Source organism: Ammodytes marinus, assembly GCF_949987685.1.
Source record: "Ammodytes marinus genome assembly, chromosome: 1".
NCBI lineage: Eukaryota > Metazoa > Chordata > Actinopteri > Uranoscopiformes > Ammodytidae > Ammodytes > Ammodytes marinus.
In genome coordinates this window covers 29,703,642-29,716,084 of record NC_137230.1, presented here as the reverse complement: position 1 = coordinate 29,716,084, position 12,443 = coordinate 29,703,642, and the positions used below count along the sequence as shown (strand labels likewise).

Below are 12,443 nucleotides of genomic sequence, written 5' to 3'. Positions count from 1 at the left end.
AAGTGACTGAAAAGGGACACACACGCACACACACACACACACACACACACACCAAAACCCAGTGCTAAGTAGTGCTGAGCACGGGGCAACATTTTGAAAGGCCGTAGTATTGATAAGCTCCGACGTTATCAGTACTGCATAACGGTACTTTACGCTTTTGTTTATGACGGATTTTCGCTATTGATCCTCGCACACAAGCATGGCAGACCTCTCTGTGTCTGTGCAGGGGCACTCAATGCCTGTCTGTCACTCTCTCACACTCACTGAGACGGTGATAGATGCAGGACAGCATCCACCTCAAGAAGGCTAATGCTAGCGCTACGTTAAGCTAGCGGGAGCCCACGCTGTTAATTAAATTATACGAACACATGGCAGGGGAGTTTTGTGACCATAAGTTGTGACTGGCTATCTTTCTGGGAGCGTACCATGGACCTATTATAAAGTTGAGAGTAGCCACACGACTCTTTTCATTCTTTACCGACAGTTGGCATTCTTACAGTTTAGCGATATCAAAATAAGAGTCCGGATTTCAGAGAAATTAAGATGATTAATTTTTTTTTAACCGTTTAACCTTTAGTATTAACCGGTTAAAGATCTTCTTAACGGTTAACGGTTAACCAGTTAACCATGGACATCCCTAGTATGTGTGCATGTGTAAAGGTGTGTGTGTGTGAGAGAGAGAGAGAGAGAGAGAGAGAGAGAGAGAGAGAGAGCTGCCTGAGACAGACGGGGTAACTGCTGACCATCCCTCTGATGATGTCACCACTTAAACTCGATAAATCAACATGAAACTCCGGCTGCAGCTTTTAATTAGAACTGACAAACTGAACAAGCCGCAGAGTGAAAGGGGTCGAGGGTCTTACCTGTCTCACAGCGCCGTCCTGTGAATCCAGAGGGACAGACACATGTGTTGGGGGACACACAGGTCCCTCCGCTTCTGCACCCCTCCTCACAGAAGGCTGGAAAAAAAGAAAGGAAATGGATTAGCTCGGTTTGAGTTCTTATCCTGGATATAACAGCAGCAAAATACAGAATTCCAGCCGTTTAAAGTCATAATGACGGCATTTCAATGTGCAAAGTGCTCCTTTTTCCTGGCACTTCAACCAAAAAATACAATCTGCGGTTTTATTACCAACTGTAACCTGTCCTCCTTAAATTAATTTCGCTCCATTTAAAGTGTCTCAGGTGAAATATATCTTTCAAGTGGTTATCATCTAGAGGACAGAGCTTTTTAAGTGGCTGTTAAGTGATGGGGACTGGGAACAGCGCAGCCTCTTTATTTGTCAAGTTTCTTTATTTGTCAATTTACACAAGGTACTGTATATAGAAATTCATTCTTCGCATTTCCCCTCTCAAGTTAATACACTTCGGAGGGGGACAGCGTGCAGGGTCAGCCATTACGGCGCCCCTGGAGCAGTCTCGGGTTAAGGGCCTTGCTCAAGGACATAATTGTATAGATTGTGGGCAACGTGGATGTAATACCAGCCACCACTAGTTTTACAAATAACTCCCTCCTGCCCGGTGCCGGGGATCGAACCAGGGACCTCGTGGTTACTGGTCGGCCCCCTTTTCCCCACCCTGGTCTTTTTTTGTAGCCAAAAAGAAAAAGTGTAAGCAATATTGTGAATGATCCTATACATTGAACTTGTACCTAAGTGGAGAGGTTTTAAATTTAAAGAAACAAATATAAAAGGTTTTATTAAGCATCCATTGGAAACATTTGGTGAAAAGTAAGAGTTGTCGCCAGATGATTCACTGCACCACCCGAGCTGAATATAACTTCTGTTTTTTATTGGGCTTATTCTCAAAGCTCGCTTGTACTGGTTGGACAGCCCAAGGATGTAACAGATTTTATGGTTGACACTCAGGCATGGCTCCAAGGTAAGTAGACTGCAGTGCATTTATATAGCACATTTATCCTGAGAACAGTGCAAGTACTTTACAAAGCCTAGTATTCACCCACACAGACACAAACAAGCACACACACACATTCAAACAGTGTTTGTGGTGGAGCTACCCGCAGGAGCTTAGCTGACATTCAGTGTCAAGGATGATCTGCTACTGTTGTGCAGTTCACGAAAGAAATGTGGAAAAAATCCTATCATGCATGGATTTGCTGCCTGACATTTTATCTCGTAGAATGCACTTTATATAGTAGCGTAGTGCTCAATAAATTCAATACATGTCATTAAAATAGCATTGCTGGTCTAAGACGGCCAAGGCACTATGCATTAAAGCGCATCCATACAGCACTGATCATTTGCCCTTGCCTTTCTAAAACCAACCAAATGTCTCATAAGTGTTTTCCAACTTTCCATCACTTCAGTCAGAGTCTGGTTAATTTTAGCCTATTAAACGTACTTTGCTGAAGTAAGGGGAATATGCTTTTCATGGCATTCAAAACATCCCCATTTACTAAACACATCCTCCATGCAGTAAGTGCCAGGCGATAAACCAAAAGGTGTCACAGCCAAAGATAGTATAGTCTCGGTGCAAACAGATGGCACATTCCACTAAAAAGGAATTGAATTTGCTCAAAAACTTTCTTCTTATACATGCTGGCGTGAACAAGACCTGAGAAGTTGGATAGTGATACACTCTCACACTAGTTTGGCCTTTGCTACTGACAGAGCATATTTATCATTTGCCCCAGCCACTAGAGGTCGCTTGTCTGAAGAAAAAAAAAGACATGTTGGTAAAAACGCCCAAAGTCAATAAATAATGCTCAAGCTGGGCCTGGTGGGGATAGAAATACAAACTTCAAAAACATTCTTCAAATTTGGCAGGGCCATAATTACCCCACCACCAGTCAGACTCAGATTCAATTTGGTTAGAGATGATGCATTTTGTTATTGATCGCACCACAGAGCTACACATGCATCATTTATGAGGTGAAATTTCCCTTGTTTACTTTGCAGTGATTTGAAAATCTTATCACTGTCTGTGTGTGTGTGTGTGTGTGTGTGTGTGTGTGTGTGTGTGTGTGTGTGTGCGTGCGTGTGTGTGTAGAGTACATGTGCCAGCATCTGTGTAAGACTATATTTCCACCTTTTGCCGGAAGCAGGCTGGCACACAGTGTAAATGACTGTGATTTGTTCTGTGAGTGCACAGGGGTGTGATGCATCGAAATGGCTGAGACAAACACACAAAGAGGGAAGAGGCAGGTTGAGGAGAATTGGCAGAGAAATGCAAAAGTGTGTGTGTGTGTGTGTGTGTGTGTGTGTGTGGCGAGTCGGAGTAGGGAGAGACACTCAAGCAGTAGTGACTAGTTAGACAGTGTTGAAAGCCAGGGAGATAAAAGCAAAATGAGGGCAAACTTAATTGGGCAAGTTCATTAAAGAGAAATTACTTGAGTATGTCTAAGCTTAATTAATGACATGATTTGAAAGATGAGCCTTAATGGGCTGAGAAAAATCTATTTATAGTCACATACATAATGTGGGTGTGATTATATATCTGTGTGTGTGTGTGTGTGTGTGTGTGTGTGTGTGTGTGTGTGTGTGTGTGTGTGTGTGTGTGTGTGTGTGTGTGTGTGTGTGTGTAATGTACGTTTGGGCACTCGTCTTCCTTTGGTCTATGAATCCAAAGAAACATAATTTATTGTCGTAAATTATCAGCCTGGTGTTTGGAAGAAGAAGAAAAAAAAAGTGCTAAATATACAAACGAAAGCAGAAGTGCAATAAATAAAAGCAGAGCCCCATGCCAGAAGCCATTAGAGCTATTCATTTGACTGGTTCCACTATCCAAGATATTGTAGCAGGCCCTCATTAGCAGCCTGATTGCCTCTGTACTAATAAACCTTGCGCTTAAATATTAATTACACTTATATTGACTCAATCTATCTCCAGCTCTAATTATCATTTCACCACCATCAGCATAATGCCGCCAGCCTGTCCAACTAATCACCTCCAAAGATGAGGGGCATAACTCTTTTACACTCAAATGTTTTTAATCAAAGCTAATGGGAACCATTTTCTGGCTCAAACCCACCACACATGTACAGTTCTCCCTGCTATTTTATTTGATCTATTTCACTTGACTGTATTCCAGATATCATGCGGTATACCCCTTTTCCACCAACCACAAACCAGGTTCTAGTTCCGGGCCAGTGCAAGTGCTAGTTCACAGCTGGTTCACCTTGGGATCCTATTGAGGACGGGTTTGCTTTTCCATGGGCTAGAGAGCCACGCGTGGAGTCACTTTATAATTCCAGGCTAACTTTAACTTTAAGCAACAACAACAACAACAGTGGCGGATACATCATATTTTGACAAGTGTTGCCCGTGGCTTTGCTTTGTTAGCCAAACACATCTTAGCCAGCGTACAGTATCTGTATCTGCGCTGCTCGTTGTGAGTGCTACGGTCAGGGATTATGTGTTATTAGGTCTCGTAGTAGTAGCTGCAGTGTTTTTAAATATGGCGCTCACTAAAGCTTAGTTGGTCTGGTTGGTAAGGAACCCTAACCCTAATCCCGAACCTGGACCCTTATGTAAGCAGTTCCCAGTTACAGACCAGCAAAGAGTTGGTGACGCCCTGGCATCAGTTTTTCAGTCCAGGAACCGGTTCTTTAGTGGTGGAAAAGCAAATAACGCGTTTCAGATTGGGCACTGGCCCCTAAACTGCCTCGTGGAAAAGGGGTTATACAGAATTTGAAATACTACAGTAATACTTCAACCCGAATTACTACTTCCCTTCCAAGGTGTCCTGGCAGCCGCAAATGTCTGCAGTTAGGTTCATGGTATGGAGTGGATTTAGTCTATACCTCATAGTGATTGTGTGTCAATCTTTTACTTCAGTTTATGATAAGGAGTGACACAAAGTTGGTGGCAGGAAGACTTTCCCATTGCATTTGCTGTACTCGATCCTTGTTGAATGTACAGCATGTACTTTCCTCTGAGGGCTTTCTTTACATACATACAAAGCGGCATGGTGATGATGTTCCATTTCCGAACAAGATTGAGAAGAGAATAAAATAGGGGGTACTGCTCCATCGCCGAAAACATCCCATATATATATAGGCTACCATTGAAAAGGAGAGGAATTTCACATATTTTAAAGTAAGGGGCAAACTCACAAAGACGACAGGTACGGCTGCATAGTATTCTATTTCATTTCCTCCTTGTGTGGTTGTATGCATTGATCTCAATGTGCCCACATTTGACAGTAAAACCAGATTTTCTACCATTGATGCTACAGATTGCTATCATGCTCTACTGTTGATGGAAATTTCAGAAGGTCCGTTATCTCCCTACTGATTTATACAAAGCATCTCCCCAACACATCCACTCCTTTCTTTACCCACACTTCTTTGTGTGTCTTATATGAACTCTTATTCACACGTTTCCCTCCATTTCCACATTACATTTCTAGGACCCCTGCTACAGCCACAAATAGCATGTGCTGCCCTACTTGATTGTAGCCCCTGTGGCCCCTATCTAAACTACCTTGCTGCTTAACTGAGCCTGTTGCTGACTCGTGACTTCCCCAGACGTGCTTATACCTACAGATTTGCTTTTTGAGTTTCCTATTATGGACCTAGATTGCTTTCCAGTGGGTGGGTTAGAATGGAAATCATTCCACTGTGCACTGTGGCTAACAGCCACATTCACGGTCGTTGAGTGTCCACCGATCCATCTCAGAATTAAGAGCAGGGATATCAAAGAGAAAGCCAATGCATATTCCATATATTCACATGGGAAGAGGAAAGGGAGCTTCTTTGTAATTCTCTGGTAGGATAGAAATGAACCAATGGTTCACGTCCCATGTAGTATAGCACAGCTGAGTGATGTGCTGTGTTAAGACCTTGTTAGGCTGCTGATAATGATCTCCTCTCCAACTTAAATTTCAATTCTTCATTATATAGTATTTTTTTATTATTAAATTAAAGTTGGTTTCTCTGAAATGGTTTGAACATTGCAGCTCTGAAGCTATTCCCTTAATCCTCAAAGCCTTTTACATACAACCATCTGGATGGAAAAATATATTCAGTCCGCTAGATGATTTTTAATTTGTTTCCCAAGTTGCGGCTCATGTATTGACAGAGGTGAGGCTAATACACAGGAGGCAAACACTGGGACCAGCTAGTATTAAGCTTAGAGCTTTTATGGGTCTTTTAGCTCATTGTTTTGCTTTTAGGGCACATGTTTTGAATTGGTCGCTCTCACAGGAACTTAGAAGTATTTTCCTATTTAATTATATGCCATTTGAATACATAATGATATGTAGCATTTTAAGCACTGCTGACACTCCACTGGTCTTGACTTTCAGGGTCAAACACGCACCAACACGCTAAGATAAACCCATTTGATTTAATTGTACACTACCCGCCCTGCACCAAACAGACGGATTAGAGAGTATAGGACAGCTGGTAAGGGAAGTCACACAATAAAGCGACATTTGCATGTCTTTACAAATGACTTCAAATGAATGGTAATGTCACTCCGAGTCTGCTAAATGTGTTGAGAAGCAACTGTTTGGTAAAAAAAAAATATAACATTGATGAAAGGTGATGATATGTCTACGCCGTGTTTCTCTCAGCTTGTTTTGCAGTTTTCCAGCCCCTGAAAATCAAGTAATGAAGCTTTTTACATCTATTGTCTTCCAACAGATGTGGATATCAGGAAGAGGGAGGGGAGGTACAATAAAACACATCACACGGAGCGCTCCTGAACACACCATCAGTACGTCTGACAGAGGAACAGAGGGGAAGCTAGATAATGGACTCTAAACTACTTCTCAGTCTTCATCTGTCTTACCCACAAAAGCTGATCTTAAAGAGAAAGGCCTCCTCTCCTCTCCTTCTCTTTTCTATTCTTTTCTCTTTCTGTGGCGTATACCTCAATGCTCCATGACCGCTAACTTCCCTGCTAATGAATGTACCACAGCAGGCTTAAACTCTGTGTTAGAACTACACTGTCAGCCTGTTAAAAGAAAGAGCTGAGCAGGCCAGAAACCTATAGCTAAGAAATAATTAACGCCAACCAATTTACTCACACAAACTCACTTTGTTATGCATCAGACTGGAGGCGGTTCACCCTTGGCTGTGCTCTCTCTCTCTCTGGCATTTACTGGACATCACCGATAATGACTGCACTTACAAGACAATAAGGACTCGGGCCAGGCGGTCGGCATGGATTAAAGATGCATTAAGGAAGTTTTTTTTATTTTTTTACTGCCATGATGTATCTGCAGAGGGTTGAAAAGGGTGCTTGATCAATACCGTTGACATGACAATTAATTCCACAAGGTTATTTAAGAGATTTCTCAATCTGTCTAGAACACAAAGCTCCACAAAATCTGTTCAAGGATGGAGGGAGCGACTGCTGCAAGTGCGTGAGCGACCAGCGAGACATTGAGAAGGAAAAACATGAACAAACTGACGTTCAGCTTTTAACTGTTTTCCTGTGCAACATTTTCAAGCTGTGAAACTGCTGTTCACATGACCTCCTGAGAGCTTTCACTCTAAAAGCAATCAAAGCAAACTATGTGTACTTGTCTCTGAGTTATTCCATCACTACACAGCCCTGCTTGATGGCACTTTCAAAATCAGACCAACTCTGTCTCGAGAGTTAGGCTGATCTCTTAAAAGCATGTTCTGTAATCCTAATCCAATACTGCCATAACAAGAAAAAAAAAATTGTATACAAAAATTCCTGCTTGGATGTGGTGTAGCTAAGTGTGTGTGTGTGGGAATGTTTACATACGCATTTATATATTTGAAAACGTACCCAGTTTAAGTTCTAATACATTTAAAATTTTGCATGTGAAAATTGTTTGGAGAATAGATGTTTATAACGACAGAAATAATGGCAGCTAAATCTGTAAAGATTCAGTTTTTTATTACAATCCCAAGTTTTGTTTGGTATTTTTTTAGGTGTAAAGAAATGAATTGCTGAATATCAACTGAATAAATAAAACACACCTAATGATACATTCACCTCACTGCCTCTTTTTGTTTCAACTAAATCAGTGTGCGGCAAACTTTAACTGGCTGTTCACGTCACGTCTGGATGATTTTATCTATTTTCATCTGTGGCAGAGTGGTGGTGGGGGCATGAACCTATCAAAGCAGAGGGGAGGGGAGGGGCACGCAGCGCAATTTGAGGAGCGTTTCAACCAAGGTGGTGCAAAGAAAGACGAGATCTGAAACCATACTGGAACACACACACACACACACACACACACACACACACACCCACACCCACACACACACACACACACACACACACACACACACACGCACACAGGTAGGCAGCTGACACCACTGTTTTTTCTCCAGCCACCGCTGTTTCACTGATAAGATAAAGTTTATTGCTTAGAGGGCGAGACGCGGTGATGGAAATCCCCATGACACATGCCGCTGGAAATGGAATATGTGGAGGGGGCGGCCTATATGCATGACATTGATTCATGATGTGAATTTGATTTTGAGAAGAAGATTGCATTGAAAAGATGTCACTTGTTGGTAGTGGTACAATTTTTTTCCCCGCCCTTAGGTTTTCCATTACAAGTTTTGCCACATCTGGCTACAAGGGAAAAATCACTGTTTTATTTATTTATATATCTCTATAGCGTGGAACGAGTCCACAACTCACAAACAACATTCAAATAATACCAATTCAAGTCCATTTTTATAATATGTGAGATTTCTCTCTCCACCGCAATACAATTAAGTTTGCAGTGTTCACATATACAAAATAAAAAATAAAATCAATAGTAATATATCTTTCAAGAATGCTTGTCCTCATCTTTGGATAATCCTAACTGTTGTTACGGTTGTAAAAGATTCACATTTCAATGATGTGAGAGGGAAATCTCAGACGTTTTCTTAAAATCAAACAGTACCTTTCTTTTCGGGCTTATTTTTTTTAATTTAACAGATTTACACAAATACAAAGTTATTATTTTTTTTAAAGATTGGTTTAAAAAGCTTTTCCTCAACATTGTATTTCCCCTTGTGTTGACAGGAGCATGCAGCAAAATGACAATGTCCCAGTAGCTTACAGTAAAAACAGGTTTGTTGTGAAGTTGCATCTCCAGTAACAATAAGTTCAAAGAAGAAGAACAACTGTGAGAAAACAAGCTGATGATTATGTATCAGCAGCATGAAATTATGTTATTATATTCTGACTTTTACCCTACAGATTTATATATTTTATATTTGTGCTGCTGAGATAAGGTAAGATAATATGTTATGAACCTTCGGTTGGGAAATTTGCAGTGTTACAGTAGTGAAGACAAAGCAGAAAAATTAAAAAATAACGAAAAGGCAGCACGACATAATAAGTAAGTAAACAAAAACTGCTCGGTTTAGTATTGTACATACTGCATGAGTGAATCTGTCAGGTTTGGTGTGTGTGTGTGTGTGTGTGTGTGTGTGTGTGTGTGTGTGTGTGTGTGTGTGTGTGTGTGTGTGTGTGTGTGTGTGTGTGTGTGTGTGTGTGTTGTGTGTGTTGTCTACTGGGAGCAGCGTTGATTGTACATTTTGACAGCAAGAAATAATCTGCAGTATCTCTCCTCTCGACAGGGGAACAACGTAAGAAAAAATGTAATTATTGTAAGTGAAAAACAAGGAGAACATTAGCAGTCATTAAACAAGCTGATGGCTGGAAACATCATTTACATTCTTGCTCAGACCTTCTGTAAGCGTAATACTTGTAATTCAAGTTTAACAGTGTGTGATTTTGGTGTGATCGGGATATTTGTTTTCACATAAATTCCCTCTAATACAACCAAAGACTCTGGTGAGTCAAATGTAATGATATGAGCACATGTGGCAAAATGCCTCAGACTACTCTCTACTCATATCTGAAAGGAATGAGTGTAAAATCTAATATAAGCTATTTTAAGTGGATGATATGTGTGTGTGTGTGTGTGTGTGTGTGTGTGTGTGTGTGTGTGTGTGTGTTTAATGTAGGCGAAATCAGAGCAGCAGGTGAAGAGAAGAGATTAACTAATACGTACACTCACTAATACAAATAAATGTATTGGGAGTAGGCTACGTGTATACACTAGCATACCATTGGAACACTCTAAATGAATTAAAATGACTATTTAGTACATGGAAACAGTACTCAAGTAAATGCATTTAGTTGCTTCCCACCACACCAATACCACGCTAGCTATGATGATGAACATGGTAAACAAGAGTGGAGGTGTTAACTTTGTTTATAATTTGGATGTATTTTGTACATAAGCAACATTTGAGTCCAACAACAATTTTCTTCAGAACAATACAATGTACTTGATTTGCATAGTTATCACTGGCATTCTTTTGATTACAATGTTCTCTTTTATATAATTAGTGTCTGGATATTTTCATTTGCAGCCGCTGTTTTTGTGGCAAATTAAGGTCTTAAGCTCCTCATTTGATAAGCAGTGTGTGTGTGTGTGTGTGTGTGTGTGTGTGTGTGTGTGTGTGTGTCATCGTCAAATGTCCTGCTTGGCAGAGACATTGCACTAATTAGCTCAATATACCTGGATATCAGATCCTGATAGACCATCACAGAAGAATGGAAACATTGTGCATTGTCTAAGCAACCGTCAGCATATGATCTATTAATATATACACCACTGCTTTCATATTATAAAGACTATTGAGTAAAGATACAGAGAAAAATACAGGCAGTACCTTAGCAGGGCAGATGATTGGATCAGCTGCATAGAGTCTTTATGTATAGATAGAGCTTGCTATCAGGTACTGATAGACAGACAGGTACGCAAATATATATACTGTGGATATAGGAGGATTTGGACAGGCATGCAGGCAGGCGCACACACACACACACACACACACACACACACACACACACACACACACGCACACACACAAACATAAATTAGTATGGCAAAGGAACAAAGGCGTAGTAAAAATAGTGCGTGAGTGATGAGAGAATGGGATGCAAAGGACCAAATGGATGAGACAGGGCAAAGAATAGAGAGACACTGTGACAACAACAGCAACAAAAGGTCAATAACTATTAGCAGACACAAGTGTAGAATGACATATGATCCATATCTCTGCGTCTGTGTCCATTAAGTCTTTGACGGAGGGCTGTAGTCATTGATTAACTGACTCATATCGTATTACTTTGACCAGTTATGCAGTAATAGAACCATAATGATAGTTGCTGGCAAAGGTGGAAATGGTGTGGCTGCAGCATTACACACTAAATGTCAGCAGATTATGACTGCAGTGGTCGTCAGAACTTTGCCAATAACTTTGCATCACACAGTAAATATCTGTGTATCAATTGATAGAGGGTGATATAAATGGAACAATGCCGATGGAACATTATGAGACTCGGAAAAATACTGTTAGTGCAATGTAAATATAAACATCACAATGAATTGAAACACCTATTACTATTCTTTGTCTTACTTCTCTTCTGAAAATTATAATACTCTAAATTGTACAACTATCGTACACATAAATGTAAGGCTTTGTGGGATGTACTAACTAATAAGGTAACTCTTTAAGAGCAAAAATCCCCAACAATGGTTGGGAGTAAACATTATTGGACTACACCAGCTTTAAGTTTCAAAAGGTTTTACGGACCAATTTCACTACTTGTCTGCATGGTGTTTTGATGTTTTAGATGTTTTTTATGTGGTGTGTGTGTGTGTGTGTGTGCGTGTGCGTGTGTGTGTGCGTGTGCGTGTGCGTGTGTGTGTGTGTGTGTGTGTGCAAGCTTCCCTGCATAGCCTGCAGCCTACAATAAATCAGTTAGGGCCCACAGATCTGAACTAAAGTGTTTTGGAGCATGGATCCTCTGGGCTCTGTGCTTTTCAGTCCCAGTCAAAACCCTGTCTGTGTTTGAAAACAGGCTTTTATTCATTTATTATACGTATATACTGTGCATTTGTTCTGCTGTGCACATACAAAACGTGAGGATAATGCCTCTCTCTCTCTCTCTCTCTCTCTCTCTCTCTCTCTCTCTGCAGTCAACTTTCCCCCCTACACCTCTTCCTACCTCACATTCACCTCAATGAAATGGAGAGAAAACAATAGAGGATACAAAGAGACGGAGGGCAAGAGTAAAAAGGGCAACAAAACCATAAAACACTGATAAGATGCATTTATTGAAGCATAGCAGACGCACACTGGATGATAAGGGTTCATGTGAACCCAGACAGAGCGCTGTTCAAAGACATTCCTCAGTGGGCTGCGTGGCTGGCTACTTCTGAGAGAAGCTGTCAGGGGGGATTGTGTCTTCACATTATCTCCCATAATCCACCTACCTATAATATTAACAGTTGTAAACAGCACCAGAGCTGTATTAAGTCTTTTAGAGGCAAGGGTAAATCTCAAATCGACACAAACTCACAGTCTCATTTAAGTGAAGTCCAAGTCGAATTTTAAGTCTTACTCAAGTCAGTGTCTTAAGTAAACAGCTCTAACCAGTACAAATGCTAGTAGTAGCTATAATTAGTTGAACACATTT

At 40.8% G+C, this 12,443-nt stretch overlaps 1 protein-coding gene across 1 annotated transcript in view; it reads right to left on the bottom strand.

Annotated features, from left to right (window-relative positions):
* Positions 1-12,443, bottom strand: part of LOC307270509 (protein kinase C-binding protein NELL1-like) — a gene marked incomplete at its 3' end in the record, with an annotated part of 185,522 nt that overhangs the window by 22,034 nt on the left and 151,045 nt on the right. Inside the window, exon 15 of the mRNA XM_080053488.1 lies at positions 864-959. Coding sequence (XP_079909614.1) covers positions 864-959 — 96 coding nt within the window. The remainder of the gene's footprint in view (positions 1-863; positions 960-12,443) is intronic.